We start from the raw sequence: 20,839 nt of genomic DNA, 5'->3' as shown, positions 1-20,839 counted from the left end.
ATGAGAGTCAGTTACTACTAGGCAGGACAAAGAAATACTAGTAGAATTATGGATGAAAACAGAGTTACAAAACCCAGATGTCTCGATCCAGAAATCCAGACCCTGGTAAGTAGCTAATGGAGCCATATTAAAAAATGGTTTTCAACTTAACCATGTAGTTGATGGACAGGAGGAAGGACGGATAAGGCCTTTTTGGTGCTGGTCTTCTTGTTGATGAGCGGCAGCTTGTGCTGCTCCGGCTGGCTCCGGCAACCACTGGAGGGCGTCTGCAGCCGCGGAACTGCTGCTCGCTTGCAGGCTTGGTGTTCTAGAGGGACTTCAGATGCCCAGATCGAATCTCTGTTTTGCATTCTGGTTTACTCTGTTAAGAATCTCTGGTAAAGTACAGATGTTGCAACTATTCGGTGTTTTGGGTTTTTTCTAAGGAGTTTTGCTGTTACCTCCGTAACCATAAGCGTCACATATTCTGTAATGGGTTTGCCTTTTGCCTATAGATTTACAGAATTTGCCATCAGTTTTTTCTTAAAATAAACATGATTTCAGTTAAATCTGCTGAATCACGGCTTGAAATATTGTCAGATTATTAATTGGGTTGAGAATCTGTCTCATGTCCATGTTTTCAGAGAAGATCTTGTGAAAGTACATAAGTTCTCTTTTGGTTTTGTGAGTTCTTTGTTCTATTCTAGTGTAGTTTTGAATTTCCTTTTACCCCTGACTCCTCTTCAAAAGGATTAATACATTTGGCTGGTTTCCACTCATTTTATCAGAGATTTTATTGGTAATTCAGACTTCATCTGGCTAAAGAAAAATTAGAACCTTTCCTGTCATAGACTCACTTGGAGATCAGGTATACGTGCTCATCTTACCTTGTTTAATGTCAGCTTTTCAGGCTGCTGTTTGGCCCTGGAGAAAGCTATATAGACTCTCAAATGAGTCTATATAGCTTGTATGGAGAGAGACCCTTTTATCTTGTAGGTACCTTAGAGTAGCGTGTTAGGGAGATGGAAGCATTTCCTAAGGACTGATGGTATTACGATTTTTAGAGATTTTTTTTCTGTGTCTTCGCGCATGAAAAGGTTTCACGTTGGTCAATTGCTTTGTGTTCAGGCTTAACACCCTTAAGAAGCTTTGCCAGGCTATGGTAATGCTCACTTGTAAGCATTTATACATTGCTGCTCCAGATGTAGAGGTAGCAAATGCCTAAGTTTCAGGAATAAGCCAGTCATAAGCATTATAACTGTGTACATTAATAAAAAAGATGGTGAGATTCAGAAGATATTTCTTCCATAGCAACTGAAAATTCAATAGTTATTCATTGTGATTTTTACTGCACTTTTTTGGAAGCATGGGAGACTAGATTTGATGAATCTGTGATTCAATGTGACAGTTCTTGGACTTAATCACATATGAAATTGGTTACCTTGGGCATGGATATGATGATTATTTTGTTGAGCTTTCATAATATTTGTGATGGTGTATTTCTCTAGATCATGTATGCACTGGACCTGGTATTATGAAGGATCTATGCATATGAATTTTAAAAATGAAAACTATCATCTTGCCTTGTCTAGGAGACACTCTGCTAGATTCATTTGTTTGCTAAGATAGTATAATGTTGAAATGGGCAGGGTTAGCTTTTAGAACCCTCAGAAAACCTGTCTAGGGCAAATAATAGTGCAATTTTAGCTTGTTGGATGTTTTTAGATTTCTGTACGAAAAATGGGTGTTAGATGATGTTGTTGTTACTAAAAAGCTGGAACTCCAGCAGTTGCTTTGACTATTTAAATTTTGCACAGTGTGGCCACTGGCCTGAAGGATCAGCTGGTTCCCAGTGGGCTGGTGTTCATGGTACAAAATGCTCACCTTTTATTCGGTGACATAGCCAGAACACATTGGGATACGTCTGAAGTCTGAGCTATGTTGTTTCCTCAGGAGGTGTGCTTTGATGGAAGATTGAGGGCCTGTTTGTAGAGTGAGGAGGAGAAGCTTGTGATGCTGCTGTCCATGGTGTAGTTGCTACAGTAACACAGCCTGTGGGGGTTTTACGCTGGCACGACCTCTTAGAAATAAACTCATCTGTTTTACGTTGTTATTAATGATATTATCTTAGGTCTAACTCTTTATTTGTTTTAAACACTGCAATACCTTTGTGTAATTAGTGTGGGTAAAACTCACGCTGTAAATTGCTAACAGATTGTTAAAATGAAAGATTGTGATTTTGCACTCTGTTTTTGTTTTAATAAAATTGATGACTCCTCAGTCTTTTTCTTGGACTTTTTCGTAATGCATATTAACAGATATTGAAGTATTTTGGTTATTAAGATTGTAAGCAATGCTTTTTTTTGTTTTTAGTAAAAGTTGAATGAAGTACATTGAGTGTTATATTAATGGGGATGTATCTATCTGAATACTTGGTTGCTTTTGACATTTCTGGATTATTAAAAATATTCTCTGTCTTTGTCTTAATATAGCAGTGTAAGACTGGAAACATCTGGGCTGAATGGACTTTAGCATCAAAAGAAGTTCTCAACTGTTAACTCGAAAAATTAACTACATCAAAATGAAGCAGGTACCAGAGATCCTTGGAAATACCAATGGGAAAACTCAGAATTGTGAAGTGAATCGTGAGTGTTCTGTCTACTTGGGCAAAGCACAACTTTCTGCCACTCTACAAGAAGGTGTCATGCAAAAATATAATGGCCATGATGCTCTTCCATTTATTCCAGCTGATAAATTGAAAGATCTAACCTCTCGTGTGTTTAATGGCGAATCTGGGGCCCAAGATGCCAAGCTGCGCTTTGAACCCCAGGAAATAAAGGGAGTTGGAACACCACCTAACACTACTCCTATCAAGAATGGCTCTCCAGAAATTAAGCTGAAAATCACTAAAACCTACATGAATGGAAAGCCTCTTTTTGAATCTTCCATTTGTGGAGACAATGGTGCAGATGTGTCTCAGTCAGAGGAAAATGAACAAAAGCCAGCAAACAAGGAGAGGAGAAACAGGAAAAGAAGCATAAAATATGACTCCTTGCTTGAGCAGGGTCTTGTTGAAGCAGCCTTGGTATCAAAGACTTCAAGTCCCACTGAAAAGAAGGTAGTACTTTTTTTTTTACATTCTTTCTTTTGCTAGGTTGTTAATCATACTGAGATTTCATTTGTTCATATGCTGATCTTCATTTCAGGTATTTCGATAGGTGCTTCCCACACACAGGTCACTTTCTATGATACTCTCTCTTTGTCTCAGTGAAGGACGGATGCACTCTTGTTCTGGTCCATGTTTCTTGGCTAGACAAGGAGTACCCTATAAATTCTGTTTCCATATAAGTAAAATAAGTCTCCAGAGCAAATCGGGGCACGTGGTAGTATGGGATGTATGAAACGGAAGCTTTATCCAGACATGCAGCCAAGACCTAGCCAGGATGTGTGCCTGGGCAAGGGAGCTGGGGCGGCCTCTGAATTTAGAGGTGGCCTTTAACTGTTGGAGCATGAGGTATTCTGGCTTCCTAATAGCCAGATGTTTCAGAAAAAAATAACTATTTCTATATTCCTGGTTCTTAATTAAGGAAAAATGTACTTGGCTCTCAGTTGGATGATAAGTTAGCTCTTTACCTTCAGATTTTGGCAATTGGAATATCATCCCTACCCTTACTTGTCATCTGAAAAGAGATGGTTTTGCCTGCTATAAATCTAATGGAATTGTAGGTACTTGTATTAAATGTCATTAACTGTTGTGGTCAAGTTCACCTGATTTTGGCTTCTTTAAAACATGGGCAGAAATGGAACTTTCATTTTTTAAAATTTGCTTTACCAAGTTGTAAATAAGAATACTGCTGGGAGCCCTTTTCCCCCTTTATTTAGTTTTTGTTGCTAGATTCCATTTAAAGGAATGTGGTTTGCAATCACTTTATTTTGGCGGAAGAAACCTACATAGCAGGAGTACTTCTGTGTATATTAAGTTTCTCAATGAGTAATTCAGAATGGTATTGTATAATAATGGTAAATATTAATGAATGCTTTGGCTAGTGAACAGGTCCTGTTTTTACACATCTTAAACATGAAATGTATGCTATATTTTTCTGTTAACTGCAGGTTTACTAGTTAATGTTCATTCTTACTTTCTCCCAAGGTCACATGTGCAGAGAGCCACCACACACATTGCTGCTGTATTACTGATTTTATTTACCCTTACATTCATCAAATTATGTAATGAATGAGTTTACAGAACTGTGTAAACATTCTTCTAAGTATCACAAGTATTTATCATTTATTTATGATTTGAATATATTATTCATCCTAGAATGATCAATAGTCATGTTTTCAGGAGTTTTATTTAAAGAGTTTGTTTCCTTTTATTTTGTTAAGGAGAAAGCTGTAGCACTAACTGGTTCAGACTTTTCCAGATCACTACTCAGAGGTAAAAAGTCTGGTCCCAGTCAATAGTTGGAGTAATTTATTTGTCCTGTTTTTTGCTAATGAGGATAAGTTGAAATAAAAAGCGGTGTATTTATTAGCAACTCTAGCATATTTGTGTGGCTTTCTTGTGTTGTTTTGGGTTTGGTTGTTTGGTGGTTTTTTGTTTTTGTTTTTTTAGAGAGCAAGGCAATATTTAATATGCCCATCTACACAGTTTATTCTGAGTCCTTTCACATCAGTTGTCGATTAAGGGTGGCCTTAAATGAACTGTTCATCACGAAAAATTAAAGATTAAAAGAAAGGTTGGTTTGGCTTCTCTGAGTTGTCTTTTGGCGAGAAATGGTCAGGAGGAAACCATGTCAACACTGTTTCCCAGAGTGCTTGAGACTTGATGGCTGGAGAGTGATAGGGTTATTTGATCCTGTGACAAACCAGTGAGCTACCAAACTACCAAATCAGGACAACCACCTGCTTGATCTCAGCCTTTGCAATATTATAACCCTTTTCAGAACACTTGAAACAGAGGGCCATGCTTCTGGCTTTTTTTCCCTTGCATAGTGCACTTTAAATCACAAGGGCAAGAGGAAAAGCATTTGAAGGTCACAGGATGTTGTTTTATGATATAATTCATTGATTGTAAAAAGTCTGGGGCTTTTCTTTCTCTCACAAGGAGGGTTTACAACTGTGCAGGTTTAAAATAAAGGAAGAAAAATGTAATACTAGGGAATATGCTGAAGGAGACTTTTCAAATGTTTGTCCACATGTAGACCAGTGATACGTGTGTTCTCTGTGATCATAACTGTAATATCTTAATATCAGTGTTCTTTGGTTTCAGGCTCCTGCTCGAGCTGTTCTTCATCACCAACATCCAAAGCCTTAATGTTAGTGCATCGTACTATGGTTTTATGTAACTGATAGTGGCTACAAAGTGGAAATTAGAGAAATATCCTTGGAGTAAAAGCTGATTCGTTTTGCACTTAGATATCTGTTTATTGCAGGTTACAAGTTAATGTAGAACCTGTTTGCCTGGTTTTATTTCTGGGCTGGCTTCTCTCTCAACTTCTTGTTGTCCAAGCTCCTAGTCTCTTGATTTGAACCATTGTTCAAATACTGCTTTTTGTGTAAGGTAATCGTATTTCTGTTTGATGGACATAGCAGATTACTATCTTGCGGAGATGAGAGGCATATCGTTTAACAAATGTTCTAGTGCTCTGTTGTTCAGTTTTCTTGTTGTTTGGGCATTTTTTGTTACCATAAAGGAAGGCTGTTTAAAACTTTATCTGCAAGTCAGTTTTCAATTGGGAATAAATGTGATCTGACCAGCTCTGATGTGAGTTAGATTTCTGTTGATAATTGCCACCTTTTCCACGCCTCTGAGAAACAGCTGTACTGCTTTCACTTTTCCAAGGTAAAGGAGAGGAAGTGGGACAAGACGTGTCTCTTTCCTCCCACCCCTCTTGCCTTTATCCTTCTCCCTGTCCCTGGTATCTCTCCACCTCAGGAATTTAGTTGAAAATCCAGGCCTTTTCTGATAAGGCATAGTTTACCAACTTCTATGTCCAGGAACTACATTGATAGCGATCTGACACCATCTCCAAATGTTCTGTTTCATTAGTCATAGGCATGACATGTTAGTGTTTGAATCGTCACCAAACCCATGGACTCCAATAGTTGCCCGCTTGATAGTGCTGCTCATGAGAATGGCAGCATGTTTCAATACTAGATTTTGTGGTGGCTGCTTTTTGAGTCATTGTTTTATCAGTTCTTGCAACACTACCAGTTAGGAATGAGGACTTTCCTACATTTTTCTCACTCAGTGCTTTTGTTAGAAGTGAAACGATCCTGTCTGGAGGAGAATGGCAGAGGTTGGAAGTAATCCAAGTCCAATTCCTAGAGCAATCCAGAGTTTCTGAATGGGAAATAGAGAGGGTACATGTATCTGCAGCTCTCATGATGGTGGTCCCAAAGTAGGTCTGTGCTCTCTAATCCTAAGAGCAGCTCAGTATGGGATACTGGGACATTGGAGCTGGTTCTGCATAAGCCAGTTTGGGCCTATAAATGGCAGTTTGCCCTTTTGGAATGGCTTCCTGGCATGACTTCATAGCATGGGTGCAGCAGCTCAGAAAAGCAGCAGCGCTGTGTCCAGAACAAACCTGTAAGTCCACACACTGCTATACTTGCTAGTTTAGGGATTCCAGCTGTGTAAGACGTACGTGATCCAAAAGCTCTACCTTCCACATAGCTTCCTATCCAGTTTTCTTGTAGCCCTCTTTCGGTATGGTGCCAGAAACTTTGCAGTTGGTTACTCTCTCTGCTCTGTACAGTCTGTAATGATTTTGCAGCAGCTACATGGGGGCAATTTCAAATTACTGGAGAAATTCCACTAGTCCTTGCCATGTGTTTATGCTGCCATTTCATCTTCACAGAGAAAAACTGTTCTGGACAACTCCATTATATCTGATATCTACATAATGTTATAATGCCTTTATCAGTGAATGGCAAAGATTTAGAAACACAGGGTAGAACAGAAACAGGCTGAGGATTATCTGCTGGTTTTTATGCTTCTGTGCTAACTAAATACAGGAAGATGAGGACCACTGGAGGTGGGCGTGTTGCTCTGCTTGCATCTAGTCAGTAGAGATGAGCAGAAACCAACAAGTTCCCTCTGTAAGGTTGGAGAGCTGTGCTCATCAAATGTTTGATTATCCTATTATAGCTGTTACAGCCAGATCCTGAGGTGACTTGTTTTGTTTCAATTTCAAAAAAAGCAAAAAGAAAAAATAAAGTCAAATATATATGTCTTTGTCAGGAGGACTTGATTGTTTTTCATCATCAGTTAGTTATTAGGAAATCCTGGTCAAGTACGATTACTGAACTTGTCATAAAATGTGCAGCTAAACTACCACTCCCAGGAGTCGGGATCTGTAGTTGTAGGGTAAAGTGAACTGAATTACTTTTTCTTTTTTTAATAGGCTGTTCTTGAGGTATCAGATCCTGTCTTCAGGTGAGTGATAACACAAGCTGTCTGGCGGATGTCATCAGAATCCCAAAGGAGTAGGAGTAACCCTAAAAATCTCTTCTGGGTGATCCTTTCAGGAACAAGAGAAATAATTTCTTATTCATTTTGGAAGGGTTCCTGAGCTACTGTTTTGCGTTAGCCATTAGTAAAGGATTACATTTAGCTACGCCTTGAGAAGTTGTTTGTGCTAAGCAGCTCACAATGTAAAGCGGTAATCGTTGCTTTGGAACTTAAAATTGCTTTTTCTTAACACCTCATTGGAAAAGTATCTTAAAGAACTACTTATAGGTTAAGAAGCACCAAAAAGCATACAGTGTCAAGATTATACTAATTTGGGGAGAGATTAGAAACTATAAGTATTCTGAGTGGCTACAAAATTAATTACAGAAAGCTCAAGTATTTGTTCAAGGCTCTCCATACCAGACTTCCTGTTCTTGTATGTAGAAGTGGCTGAATTAAGTACACTTTCTGCGTAAAACTGTTGTCTCAATATGTAATATGTAAATACTTTTTTTTTCCCCTCTCTCTGGGAAACATCGGTGGAAGAATCCAAATCAAACATGAAATAGTATCTTGAAATGATGACAAAAATGCTAGCTCTACCAAGTTAGATCAGAGAGCCATATAATTCAGCACACCAGCTCGGGAGCGAGGTTCAGCAGAGGATGCATAATGGAGAGTATAGATGTGGCAAATCATGGAGTGATGTTCTCTTTGAATACATTCAGCCTCCTGCAGTTTGTGACTCAGAGGTTTATAGAGCTGATGACTTTGTATTTAATAGCTGTAGGCAGCTAAATTCATGGAGGAAGACCTCAGTTTGTTTTTGAGCCAGTGTGAACTTTTTGCATCCATGACATTAAGTAATAGAGCGATAGAGCAACTCTTTGTCCTTTTCAACTTGCCACCTAGTTGTTTCACTTGATGCTCTCATAGTACTAGAGGTAGGGATCATGGACAAACTTCTCTATTACTGGTAGTTTTACAGATTTCTCACAAACCTGCTCAATTTTTAATTTCAGCTTGAAGAGTCCTAGTGCGTTGTTCCACATCTAGGAGCCATTCCAGAATGTTACTTCTTACTATCATCCTTTCTCTGAACTGTGATGCCCTTTGAGTTCTGCTGTCTCTCTTTTTTTTTTTTTTTTTTTTTTTTTGAGAATGAGGGACAAGAACAGTACAGGCTGCTCAAGATATAGGTGTCTTGTCAATGCATACAGTGGTATGTTAATGATTCTCTATATAGTTCTCAATTATTTTTCATTATAAATAATACTTAGCATTTGCTTGATTCTTGACTGCTTGTGAACACTGAGCCAGTTTTCTCTGGAAAAGAGCTGACCAGATGTAGTCTAACTCAAATTCAAGGAATGTCAGGAACTGTTGCATTGTTTTTTACTCATCTTTGGTTGGTGCGTTATAGGACTTTTTTTTAATTTTATTTTGGTCTTTTGGGCACTATGGTGGAAATAAGAGATCAAATAAAGTGGTGAGCAGGGCATCTTCTGGAAGAGCTAGCTTCCCTTTATATCTCAACAGCAGATTCTGTGCAAAACACAGTTGAGAGGTTAATGACACTTTTTTGGTTTAATTTTTTTTAAGTTGACCAGACTTATTCTCAGTCGTTGCACTGGTAGTGTCGTGATTTAAATGAATACTGTCGTGTCAGCATCTGGTCTTGGCATTATATTGACCATTACCGCTTGGTGTGGCAAGGAATTAGCTTGTTTTCACTGCTTTTCTGTCCAAGATACGGTGAAGCCTTTCTGTTGCTCTGCTCAGTGTTCTGCTTAACCAAAATAATGTATGTCTAACTTTTGTATTTAGCTGAGAGTTAGATCTACAGTTCAGGGTTATGTTACTTGGATGGATTTACAGGCAGATTTTTGGGAAACTTTAGTGATCTGTACCAGATGTCATTTCTGGCCATTAAAGCCCCTTTTTGTCAAGAAAGAAAGATGCTTTGTAGTAACCCTTAGGCAAAGTAGCAAAGGCAAAATATTTTGATCTGTCTTGGAACAGCGATAACAGCCTCCTTTACAAGTTTCCTTGTTCTGGAGTGGATTTCATGTAGGGTACATGAACTTTAGGACCTCCAAAAGAGGGCTTTGTTCACAGACACTATCTTTATGTTTGTCTATTACCATGATTCATTATCCTCTTATTATAAATAAATAGATCCAGCCAGGCTAACATTTATATTTCTGCTTTTTGTGAATACTTGAAGTACCTAGAGGAGTTGTTCTCTTGAGCATCGTAAAATAGGCAGTGACTAAAACTAAGTTGTCAGTAATAAGGAATTAATTCCCTTCTCACAAAGAGAGTTTATAAAAATGCTTTACTTGGAAGCCTGGTGCAAGAGGGAAAACTAGACCTTGCACAGACAGTTGTTAAACAAGCCCTGCTGCACTTGTGTGAAGAAGTGAATGTTGCCTCATAGCAGCAACGAATGCTAGAAAAGATGGGGGAGGGGGGTGATTTGTTGTTTTGATAATGTATGTCAACTCAAATGTTGAGGATGCTTGTAATGAAGTAAAATAATTTGGGATCTTAGTTCTTTTAGAACTGATAGCACTTTGATCATGTGCTTCATGATGTTGCACTGCAAGGACTGATCTATTTTAGTAGTCATACGGAGTTGGGGCATTTCTGGTTGGAGTTTCCGCAGGTTTTCTGTGCATCTTTTATTGCTGAAAATAAGGAAATGTTTCTGGAAAATGCTTCAGCATTTTCAAATCAAGGAAATGTCTGTCTTAAGGTTTTTTGGGGGTTCCCCCCCACTTGCTCCTAGGCTGATTAACCACTGATACTGTTTCTTGCATTTCATCTCTAGAAGAGGAGGACCTACTACTTGTATGTAACAACAGAACCTGGATAGAAACCTCTTGTGCCTGCTTTTATGTATGGGAATCCACTTTAAAGGTCTAATCTCAAAAGCAAAGTAGTACTTGGACTATGTCAAACTATTGGTTAACTAACAGAGACCTTTTATGCCAAATGAGCATTTGTTCTATTTAAGCCTGGACAGCTTCTTTCAGAAGTGTTCTTGTTGCAAAAAAGTGTAGAGGTAAGTATCTGCCTTCAGCAGAAAACAATGTTCTGTAAATGTAGTTGCCTGTTGGCAGTATGACCTGGGCTTGGGTTTTTCTGTTTTCTACCAAGCTTATTAGGATCCAGAACATCTACCTGCTAATTTGAATGTGTTTGAGTAACCAAGAGGAAGATAAAGAAAGTGTTTTGAGAAAACTTTCCTACTGAACTCTACAAGGGTGTAGGATAGTGCTCAGGGTAAGGCCCTGATACAGATTCTGGTCTTGAAAGTATACATGAAACTGTAAAACATACTTGAAAGTATGTTAAACCATTGTACATGCAGATGATAATACATTTGGATATGGCATTCTGAAAATCTGTAGATACACTGAGATGACTTAGCTTTCATTCTGTTATCCTATGTGAAATTCATATGGAAGTTATTGAGAAGTAACTGTTTGCCATGCCAAACTTCCTCATGGCTCTGTAGTTATGCTTTTCCAGAGTTCTGTAGCATCTTATATCCGCACTGTCTTATATACCAAGATACCGCATCAAAGGTTTAAACTTTTGAAGACCGGTGAAGGTCAGAGAAGTTGGATGCAGGCAGAAATCTTTTTCTAATACGAAGTGTAAAAGAAGATTTCATTCATTCTGATCAGACCTTATCTAATTTAAATACCTATTTCTAAAACATGGAACCTTTCAATAATAAGCCAGTAACTTGCAATTTAAGAGGTCATCTAAATGTAAATGCAGAAATTCAGTAAAGCAGCTGAAAGAAACTGCTTTCCACACTTTTAAGAAAGATCGGGGGTTGGGAAGTATTCCAGAACTTGCATCTTACTGCATCTATCTGTGAATGATTGAATCTGTTTCTCTTCAACAATTTAGTCTGGAAAAAGGATTGTATCCTAGTTACTAGAATACCATGTTCAGTGTATTTCTAAAATACTTGCTTACATAGGGTTTGTGTAAAGGAATATTGCTGATTTGGATAGACAGATTTGTTTTTAAATGTAAAAACATCTTTAAAAAATTCTCATCTACTGGAGACTTGCTAATGAGGGAACCAAAGCCAGAAAAAAGAATTGAAAGGTAACCAGTTTAGTGGTTGATTTAAAATACAAATTTGAGCTTTTATCATGTTTTAAAATCCATAATCTACATTATGAATACCTGTCTAAACTTAAATGGATTTTTATTGTCTTCTGCCTGCTTTCCCTCTTGGAGGGGAGGGTCCTGCGTGGTGATATTCAGCATGCTATCCACGAACTCCTGTAAATAAGTTTGTTGAAAGAAATGGAGGAAACAAACCTATTGTCATGAAACTTGTATTTGGTTTCAAAGAGCCCCAGCCAGCACAGAAAAGTTTTCAATGTATCTACAAGTAGAGCAGTGATTTTCTTCAGCCATTTTTGTCCTCTTGTTTTATAGCTTTACAGTCTAAGCACATTGAAGAAAAATAAATAGATCCTGGTTGTGGCAGGAAGATTCTAACCTAGTGTCTTCTGCAAATGTAATTCTTCACGCTGCCAGATTTTACCTCCTGTTAGTAATAGAAGAAAAGTAAGTGGTTAATAATAGAAGACAAGAAAGATAACTTGAAGAAATAAATTTAATGTAATTGCTCTCAAAATTGAATTTGGAAGGTTTTCATTAAATGTATGACTTGATATAAAACAATTCAGAAATATGAAAAACTAACAAACCAACCCCCAGTATAGTTTGTTCTTTTTTTTTGTTTGTTTTGGTCTGGACTTTTCATGTCCTCTTCCCCCTCAGTCTTTAGCTCACTGCACAATATAATACCTGTTTTACGAGGGTGTTGCAGATTTAATTGTGCAGAGGTTGATGCAATGGCCTTTTGAGGGCTGCAGTCTTTGGATGCTCTACTGAAGGTGTCCCTTTGACTGAAGGTGGAACACAAAACTTTGCCAACTCATTGCTTCTTTCTCCATGTTTCCTCATCCTTCTCCATTTTGTAGTAATAATTCACCATTTTCTCTTAATCTTGCGAGGGTCTGGTTTACACTTTAATCGTCTGCCTGAAACATTCTCTCTGTAGGCAGTTGTTTGCTGAATGTGTAATTACACAGCATTCTTCCATTAGATAATAATCAGAATATAAGAAGACAAAGTAGAAAAAACTTATTTTTATTCTTAATACGTTCAGTTACTTGTGGTTACTATCTAAATATACTCCCCCACACCCCAGAAGGTGGGAGGTATTTGGATAAACATAGGGCCTCTAAGGATTTGTCCTGGGATAAACAGATGTACTATAATGTGTGAGTTATTTTTATATATAAATATATATATATCTTCACTACAATGTGAACCTTAGCGGGGGAAAAAAGAACAAAACAATAAGGCAGTTAAGTTTCTGAGGATACTGTATTTTTATAGACAGAATAATTTAGAATGAGCACTGGCCATTTTTTAACAGACTTAAGTTGCCACCCTTTTCATTTGAAGCAATAGTGTAACTGTGATGGTGGTTTTTCAGGGAAGAAATGTTTGGAATAGTTGTCTTATTACGTAGTTTGTTTGTTTGCTTGTTTATAGTGTCCTTAATCTTTGGTGAATTCAAGTGACAGAACAACATTAAAAAAAAAAAAACTTTTCTGTTCTGTTGCTCCCTTTTTCTCCAGACAAGCCTACCATCTCTCCTGAACCTCTGAAAAGTAATGGAGTTTGTTCTACAACCACTTCCTTAGTTCACTATCTTTCCTGATAGAAAGGCAAGAGGATACAGAACATTGTTACTTTTATTTTTATTACACAACTCCATGATAGAAAATCGGGAGTATTAGTGGGTGAAACAAACCACAAGTAGATAGCAGGACCGGAAAAATATGTGGTCTTGGTCAGCAAGCGATGTTATCTCTTCCATAGTAAAGAAACAAATTTGACTGTCTAAGTTTGTGTGTTCTAACTTTGATTCAAAGTACATTTTAATTGCATATATTCTGTTTAGGGACCTTGATTATTTTGTTTTAGTTTCTTTGTAATGTTAGTAGATTTTTTTTTTTTTTTTCGTTCTGGCATGCAAGTAGCCTGTATTTGTAGCACAGCCTTCTATTATAGTGCAGTCCAGTGGAAGTTCTTTGATACAGGATGGAACTGAATTGAAAATTAAAACAAAGGGAGATATTGAATATCTGCAAGTTGTTCAATATGTACCTCCCCATTATATTACACAGAGGAGAGCATTTACTGTCTTCACTTGTCTTTATTGTTCTCTTTTTTTCTTGTCCAGTATTAAATTCTGGTGGTGTATTCTTCACCAATTCTCAACATTGTTCTTTGTCTAATCTCTTTTTGACAATTTACAGTTAGACGAATTTTTTAAAAATTATTTCTATAGCTTTCCAAGTTTGTATAATGAAATACTAGCTCTTTGATGCTTCCAGTAATTGGCAATAGTTTGGAGGGCTTATAATTGCTTGCACATGTATGCACACATACATATATACACAACATAGATAATGATAATATTAGTATCTCTACCACTGATCATTTAAAAAATGATAGTTATCTCAATCTGATACCACCTAGTAAGCCTTACAGGTGGTTTGGGGTTTTTTTTAAAGAAATTACACTTGTACCTTGTTTTCTAAACACTCATCATCATATTTTCATAACAGAGTCTGCAAACGAACCTAAAGCTTTCAGTGCACTAAAGATGCTGTCCTTAAATGCAATTTCTTTTTTGTCATTTTAAGATAATTTTAAGCTTAGTAATTACCCGTCAATCCTGGTGTGTTCTTGTCTCGCCATATTCATTAGTCAGACCAGGACTAAATGGAAACTGATTAGACTCTTTTGATCAGATGTAGGCAAAGTTTATTAAATATCAGTGTTTTCTGTGGCCAAGCCACTTTGGGCTGGTAGAATGCTGACAAGCAGTGTCATAAATTCTTGTCAATCTGCCTATCACTCATCACTTATGAAAGTGCTGAGAGAAATGACAAACAAATCTGTGATATGATAAGGGAAGAGGAAAAGCATGTGAAGTTTTCTTTTCTTTTTTTAGTCCTTCTCAGCCTATTGCAGCTGCTGGCCCAGATGAGTTTTTAAGGGTACTGGTGTTCTTCAAGGTATAATTTCTCACAGAAAAACTCAGTTGCAGTAAGGGAATTACTCCATTTCAGACTCCGCGCCCTTCTGGCCAAAATAAACTTAAAATAAACCTAAAATCCTTCTAGCTGCCTTTCAGAGCAAGTCTTTAATTAGGATACTAATCCAGAAACTCAGGAATTTCAATGTCTGCCATACTGAGTAGTGCAGAGCCTGTCAAATATCCTGTGTACTCAGTGTTGGGACTGGTCATCACCTGCTCAATCAGGCTTTGATTGCGCATTTATGTACCTTCTCTGCATTGTAGTGTTTTGAAAGGGAAAAGAACCTCTGGAATTCTTTCCCAAAGTAGAAAAGAAATATGATCACATGCTGTTTCGTTCTTCTGTTTAGCATACCTGGTTTAAAGTTTGGGGCTAAGGAGATTGAGGTGATAGCTATCTCAGAGGCTGCAGAACTTGCCTATAAATAAGGAAGGAGAGGGAGGGTAAATTCTGCAACTAAAGATGTATGTGTTTACTTCTGTCAAAACTGCAGTAAAAGGTAACAGGATGGGGCATACGTGGAGCGGTCCAGTCTTACTTAGCAGTGACAGCAAGCAGATTGTTCTGTGTTCTTGTGCAGCACAGAAAGCCCAACAGGCTTTACTTTGTTGACATTTACATCTAGGACATCTCATTAGAAATGAGAACAATTTCAATCAATAAAAAGTCATTAAAAAGACACAAAGAGCCAAAAATTGGGAAGGTATTTTAAAATAGTTTCATTTTTTGTGACCTTCCCTTGCTTTACAATAGTGTTCTAAACCAGGAGTCTCCCATCTTAATTTGCTTGCTTAAGTATCATCACAGAAAAAAATTGATGAGCTATTGCAGGAGGAGGTATTCCCTCTCTTCTGGTGTGTTCACACAGACCACCAAAAGTGTGCTTCCAGTCCTGCCTCTCCATCTTCCACAGGTGCACAGTCAGATACCCTGTTCTGTCTGACAGGAATTGTTAGGAATTTTTGTTAGGAATGAAAATTTGCCTAAACAGCAATTCTTGTTTTCTTCTGGAGGGAAAAAACCTACAAGCCACATTACTTTTTTTCTATACTGCTGTGTAACTTGAATGGTGATTTCCTATTCTTAAAAATTGCATGGAGTACAAATATCTCATAAACAAGCTCCAACTCTCGTTGCATGAGAACATAGATGCCATTGGGGGACTGGGTGGCAAATTTGTTTAGAAATGCTCTCTTCCTCCCATCTCATCCCATCAATAATTAAAATAACCCAACCTGGATTCTGAAATAAAATCTATGCGAGTAACTGTCTTCCAGTATCTAGCATTTTTTGATGTTTTTAAACAAGTTAAATACTTGAGCATTTAATGCTATGTTGGCAATTTGCAAAAAATGTTTTTGAGAGGAAATGCTGAAGAGGCTGTTGATGTCCCACAGCTGCTTGTCTCACAAGTACATGCTGGGTATTTCACCTCACTGTTTACTGTTGAGATACCTATTAGATAGATGAGAGTAATTCCCAGAATGAGAAAATCAAACTAAACCAGAATGGTGTGGGAAAGTCAGATAGAAGTGAGCGAGTTCATGGTGATATTTTGCATAGGTTTTAAAATAACTTCATATGAGAGCTCTTAATGTTATGTATCTAGAATTCTGTGCTGTATTTTTCCATTCTTTAAAGTATGCGCATTTTATCAATAAAAGAAAACAAATACAGCAAGTGTTGTGTAGATTAACATTGCAGGTTTTATCAGAGCCTGTCATTTTCAAATTTTTTATCATGATCCAGTATAGTAAAATAATTCTGTGAATACTTAAAATTTGTGAAGTATTTTGAGATATATCGAAATGCGGTATTCACCCCTATGCTGCCACCCCTTTTAGATTATACTGCAATAAGAAGCACTGCTAGAGCCTTTTCATTATTCCAGCCAGCTCCCTCTCAGACTGTAGTCGTAAATCTTTGCAGCTTAGTTGCACTTTCTGAAAAATACAGGGACTCATAAATTAAAAATGAGATTCAGAATCCTGAGTAACTTTTACATCTCTGAAAAGTTAACTCACTGAAAAATATTTTCATTCCACCTATTTAGTTTAAATGCTGAGGTTGGTTTGTGTGTGTTAGGATTAATGTTTTTCTGGATCCGTTTACAGCATATGTATTTCTTAATTTTTAGCTTCTAAACATAACTTTTCATGTCATGTTTAACTGCTAGAAGGAGCATTTGATTTTTCACATCTGCTTGGAATCCTCTAGGTCTATTGAGACTGTTGGACTTGAGGCAAGCTCAGCAGGAGGGGTTTTCTGACAGTCTTACAGAATCTTTAGCGAGCCAAAAACCTTGAGACATGGGAACATGGCTCTAGCTGGAGGCACATGAACCAAGCCGGAATTCATCAGAAAAGCTGAATCACTGGATGAGTAACTGTCCCTAACAACTAGATGAGTAACTGTCCCTAACAATCAGATGACATACCATCATGTATGTTTACCAGGCATAGCTTTAAAAGCTTTGACGAAAGGAGTTTGAGTACATTAAACTTCAGGTTTTTTTTATTGGATGTACCTCTATGTTTGAATAGCAGAACAAAATCTCTATGCTGTTGTCACACGTCAAAGACTTTTGTTGTTTCTGTTTGGAAAATAATGTGTAATTAGTTATGATAGTATTCAGTGGATTTTAAAATCTTTATAAGGTAACCTGATCTGCTCTGATTCAACATAATGCTCCAAATACTCCTTTCTACGTTTTAGATTTCTGATTTCTTAACAGTGTTCTTTCTTTTCTCTTGCCACTTTTAATTAATTAAACCAGAATTTTGCTCCAGCTCTAACATTAAATCCCCTGAAAGCCTGAAGTTCTGGTCTGCCTTCTGTATGTTGAGCTGGTGCTATGTAAGATGAATGATACAACGTGTTGCACATAAATTTAGTACTAGAAAAACAAAAAGGCAAATTAAAAATAGGTGAATTTTTTTTTATAGATACCCATAATGAGACACATTCTGTGCTTTCTTCTATCCAGAGTTAGTGCTTACCTAGATAAAGACATTCATTGTTTGTATCAAATAGAACAGATGAAGCCAAAAAGACAAAATGTAACTAAATAGTTTCAGTTTGTGAATAAATGTCTGTGTTGCTGAACTTTGTTACGATGCAGTAAAAATGTGTGTCTGTCATAGGGGAACACAAATTCTCATGTAGTTAAACCTATCCCTTGAAGTGGAAATAGTTCTGCAATTGTTTTCCAATAGCTAAAATAGCTTTAGAGCACCAGCTGAGCATTCACTAACTTTTATTGCTAGAACTGGAACAGAAAAAAATCCTGCAAAAGTGTGTGGGGAAGGGTTCATGTCACACATTCTCAGTATGTAAAAAGACAGCTGAAGGATGCAGAGTTGTGGTTTTTTTTAACTGAATATTTATGTAATTTCTATTCAGACATAAAGACAGTATTTTGGTCTACTCTAGTGTGGTATTTTAATTACTTTTTTAAAATCTAAGAACACATTTCTGTGTATAACGCTTAACGTGATTGGTAATATTCAATATAGAGGGAGGTTGGCTCTTATACATCTACATCCAGTGCTCAGTTAATGTGTTCAAAATTAAAGTAAGCATTCCTGATGGTTTTTCAGCAGTTACTGAAAAAGATAAAGGCAAACCACAGCTTACTTGCCAATATTTCTAACTAAAAACAAAAACATAAATGGAATTTGGAATCTTTTGCTGTGAGAGAACAAAAATTATGACTTAAAGTTTTTATTATACATGAAATATAATTATTGTTTATTAGCAAACATGATAGCTCTTTATTCTGGTGAACTATTTCTTATTTCCCTCGTGTCCATTACCATTCTCTGTGTATTTACACATAATGAGAATGCTTAAACAGAATACGAACTGTAGTTTGTTATGTGCTATTTAGTAACCGTAGTGCATATCTGAAGAAACATGGTGATAGTTTTTGGTTTTTTCTCTTCTTTTATCTTTTAAGGCTCCCGCTAAGAGAGATTCAACTCAAAGTACCATCAAAGAAGACAAAGTTCATCTGTTGAAGTACAATATAGGAGATCTAGTGTGGTCAAAAGTGTCTGGTTTTCCATGGTGGCCATGTATGGTTTCTGCTGATCCTGTTCTCCATTCCTACACTAAACTAAAAGGTATGTCAGTGATGCTAGAAACATCCAGATTTCTTCAGGTATATATAGCCATTACTTTGGGAAAATTCTGTTCTTTATTTTATCTATTCAGTTGTATCAGTAACTGAATCAGCTCCTTGTCATCAAGAGGAATCTTAAAATCATGTAACCACTATTCTTGAGCATATAGCAGATGTAGGGGTTTTCTCCACTCTGTCTTTTTAACTCTGAACATTCTCTGAAGATATGAAAATTGTGATCAATGAGAATGTGTGGAGTCTTATTAAAAAAATATCTGATGGTATTTTTCATTGTTTTTATGGAGATGCTTGAAGAAGTGGTACGGGCTAAAAATTTTATTGAAAGCTACTGGGAATTAAATACTCCTGATGATTATGCTTTACTAAAAGCAGTCCTTAATCCAAAAAAACCCTAAATTTTCTGTGATTCACAGAATCAATACTGTTATCTACAGAAAACATTAGTGGATTCTAAATGCGGGGACTACGAAGTTCTAATGACATTTTTAAGTAGAAGTCTGTACCATTTCTTAATCTCATTTGCAGCTTTGTTCTCTGTTCTGATACCTGAAACTTTTGAGGCTTATAGTAATAGAATCATAGAGTAGTTTGGGTTGGAAGGGATCTTTTAAAGGTCATCTAGTCCAACTCCCCTGCAGTGAGCAGGGACATCTTCAACTAGATCAGGTTGCTCAGAGCCCCGTCCAGCCTCACCTGGAATGTTTCCAGGGATGGGCCAGTGTTTCACCACCCTCATTGTGAAAAATTTCTTCCTTAGACTTAGTCTAAATCTTGTTGTTTAAAACGCTCTTTTTGTTTAAAACCATTACTTCTTGTCCTATCGCTACAGGCCCTGCTAAAAGGTCTGTCCCCATCTTTGTTATAGGCCCCCTAAAGTCCTGGCAGTCTGCAATAAGGTCTCCCTGGAGCCCTCTCTCCTCCAGGCTGAACAACCCCAACTCTCTCAGCCTGTCCTCACAGGAGAGGTGTTCCATCCCTCTGATCATTGTTGTGGCCTCCTCTGGACCCTCTCCAGCAGGTCCATGTCTTTCCTGTGCTGAGGGCTCCAGAGCTGGACACAGCACTGCAGGTGGGGTCTCACCAGAGCAGAGCAGAGGGGCAGAATCCTCTCCCTTGCTCTGCAGGCCACGCTGGTTTGGATGCAACCCAGGATATGGTTGGCCTTCTGGGCTGCAAGTGCATGTTGCTTGCTCACCTCCAGCTTTTTATCCACCAGTACCCCAAAGTCCTTCTTGGCAGGGCTTCTCCCCGTCCCTTCATCCCTCAGCCTGTACTGATACCGGAAGTTGCCCCGACTCAGGTGCAGGACCCTGCACCTGGCGTTGTTCAATCTCATGAGGTTCACATGGGCCCATTCCTCAAGCTCGTCCAGGTCCCTCTGGATGGCATGCCATCCCTCAGGCGTGTCAACTGCACCACTCAGCTTGGTGTCATCTGGAAACTTGCTGAGGGTGCCCTCGATCCCACTATGTCATTGATAGAGATACTAAAGAGTATTGGTCCCAGTACAGACCCCCGAGGGACACCACTCGTCACCAACTTCCATCTGGACATTGAGCCATTGACCACTGGATGTGATCTGTGTGGACCCTGTGGATGTGTCCATCCAAGCAATTCCTCATCCACCGAACAGTCCACCCATCAAATCCGTAGCTCTCCAATTTAGAGAGAAGGATGTTGTGGAGGACCGTGTCAAAGGCCTTACAGAAATCCAGATAGACAACATCCGTAGCTCTTCCCTTGTCCACTGATGTGATCACTCCATCATAGAAGGCCACTAGGTTGGTCATGCAGGACTTGCCCTTGGTGAAGCCATGTTGGTGCTCTCAAATCATCTTGCTGTCCTCCATGTGCCTTAGCATAGCTTCTAGGCGGATCTGTTCCATGATCTTTGCAGGCACAGACCTGAGGCTGACGGGTTGGTAGTTCCCAGAGTCCTCCTTTCAACCCTTTTTAAAAAAGGGTGCAATGTTTCCCTTTTTCCAGTCTCCAGGGATTTCACCTTGCCATGACTTTTCAAGTATCATGGAGAGTGGTTTGGCAACTACATCAGACAATTCCCTCAGGAATCCCTCTGGGACGCAACTTGTCAGGTTGCAT

At 38.1% G+C, this 20,839-nt stretch overlaps 1 protein-coding gene across 1 annotated transcript in view; it reads left to right on the top strand.

Annotated features, from left to right (window-relative positions):
- Nucleotides 1-2,500: 2,500 nt before the first annotated feature.
- Nucleotides 2,501-20,839, top strand: part of NSD2 (nuclear receptor binding SET domain protein 2) — a gene marked incomplete at its 5' end in the record, with an annotated part of 60,428 nt that continues 42,089 nt past the window's right edge. Inside the window, 2 exons of the mRNA XM_081999763.1 lie at nt 2,501-3,097; nt 18,554-18,719. Of these exons, the coding sequence (XP_081855889.1) occupies nt 2,501-3,097; nt 18,554-18,719 (763 nt within the window). The remainder of the gene's footprint in view (nt 3,098-18,553; nt 18,720-20,839) is intronic.

Source organism: Phaethon aethereus, assembly GCF_964289735.1.
Source record: "Phaethon aethereus genome assembly, chromosome: 4".
Lineage (NCBI taxonomy): Eukaryota > Metazoa > Chordata > Aves > Phaethontiformes > Phaethontidae > Phaethon > Phaethon aethereus.
Note: the sequence above shows the minus strand (reverse complement) of the source record. Positions and strands in the feature narration are given on the sequence as shown.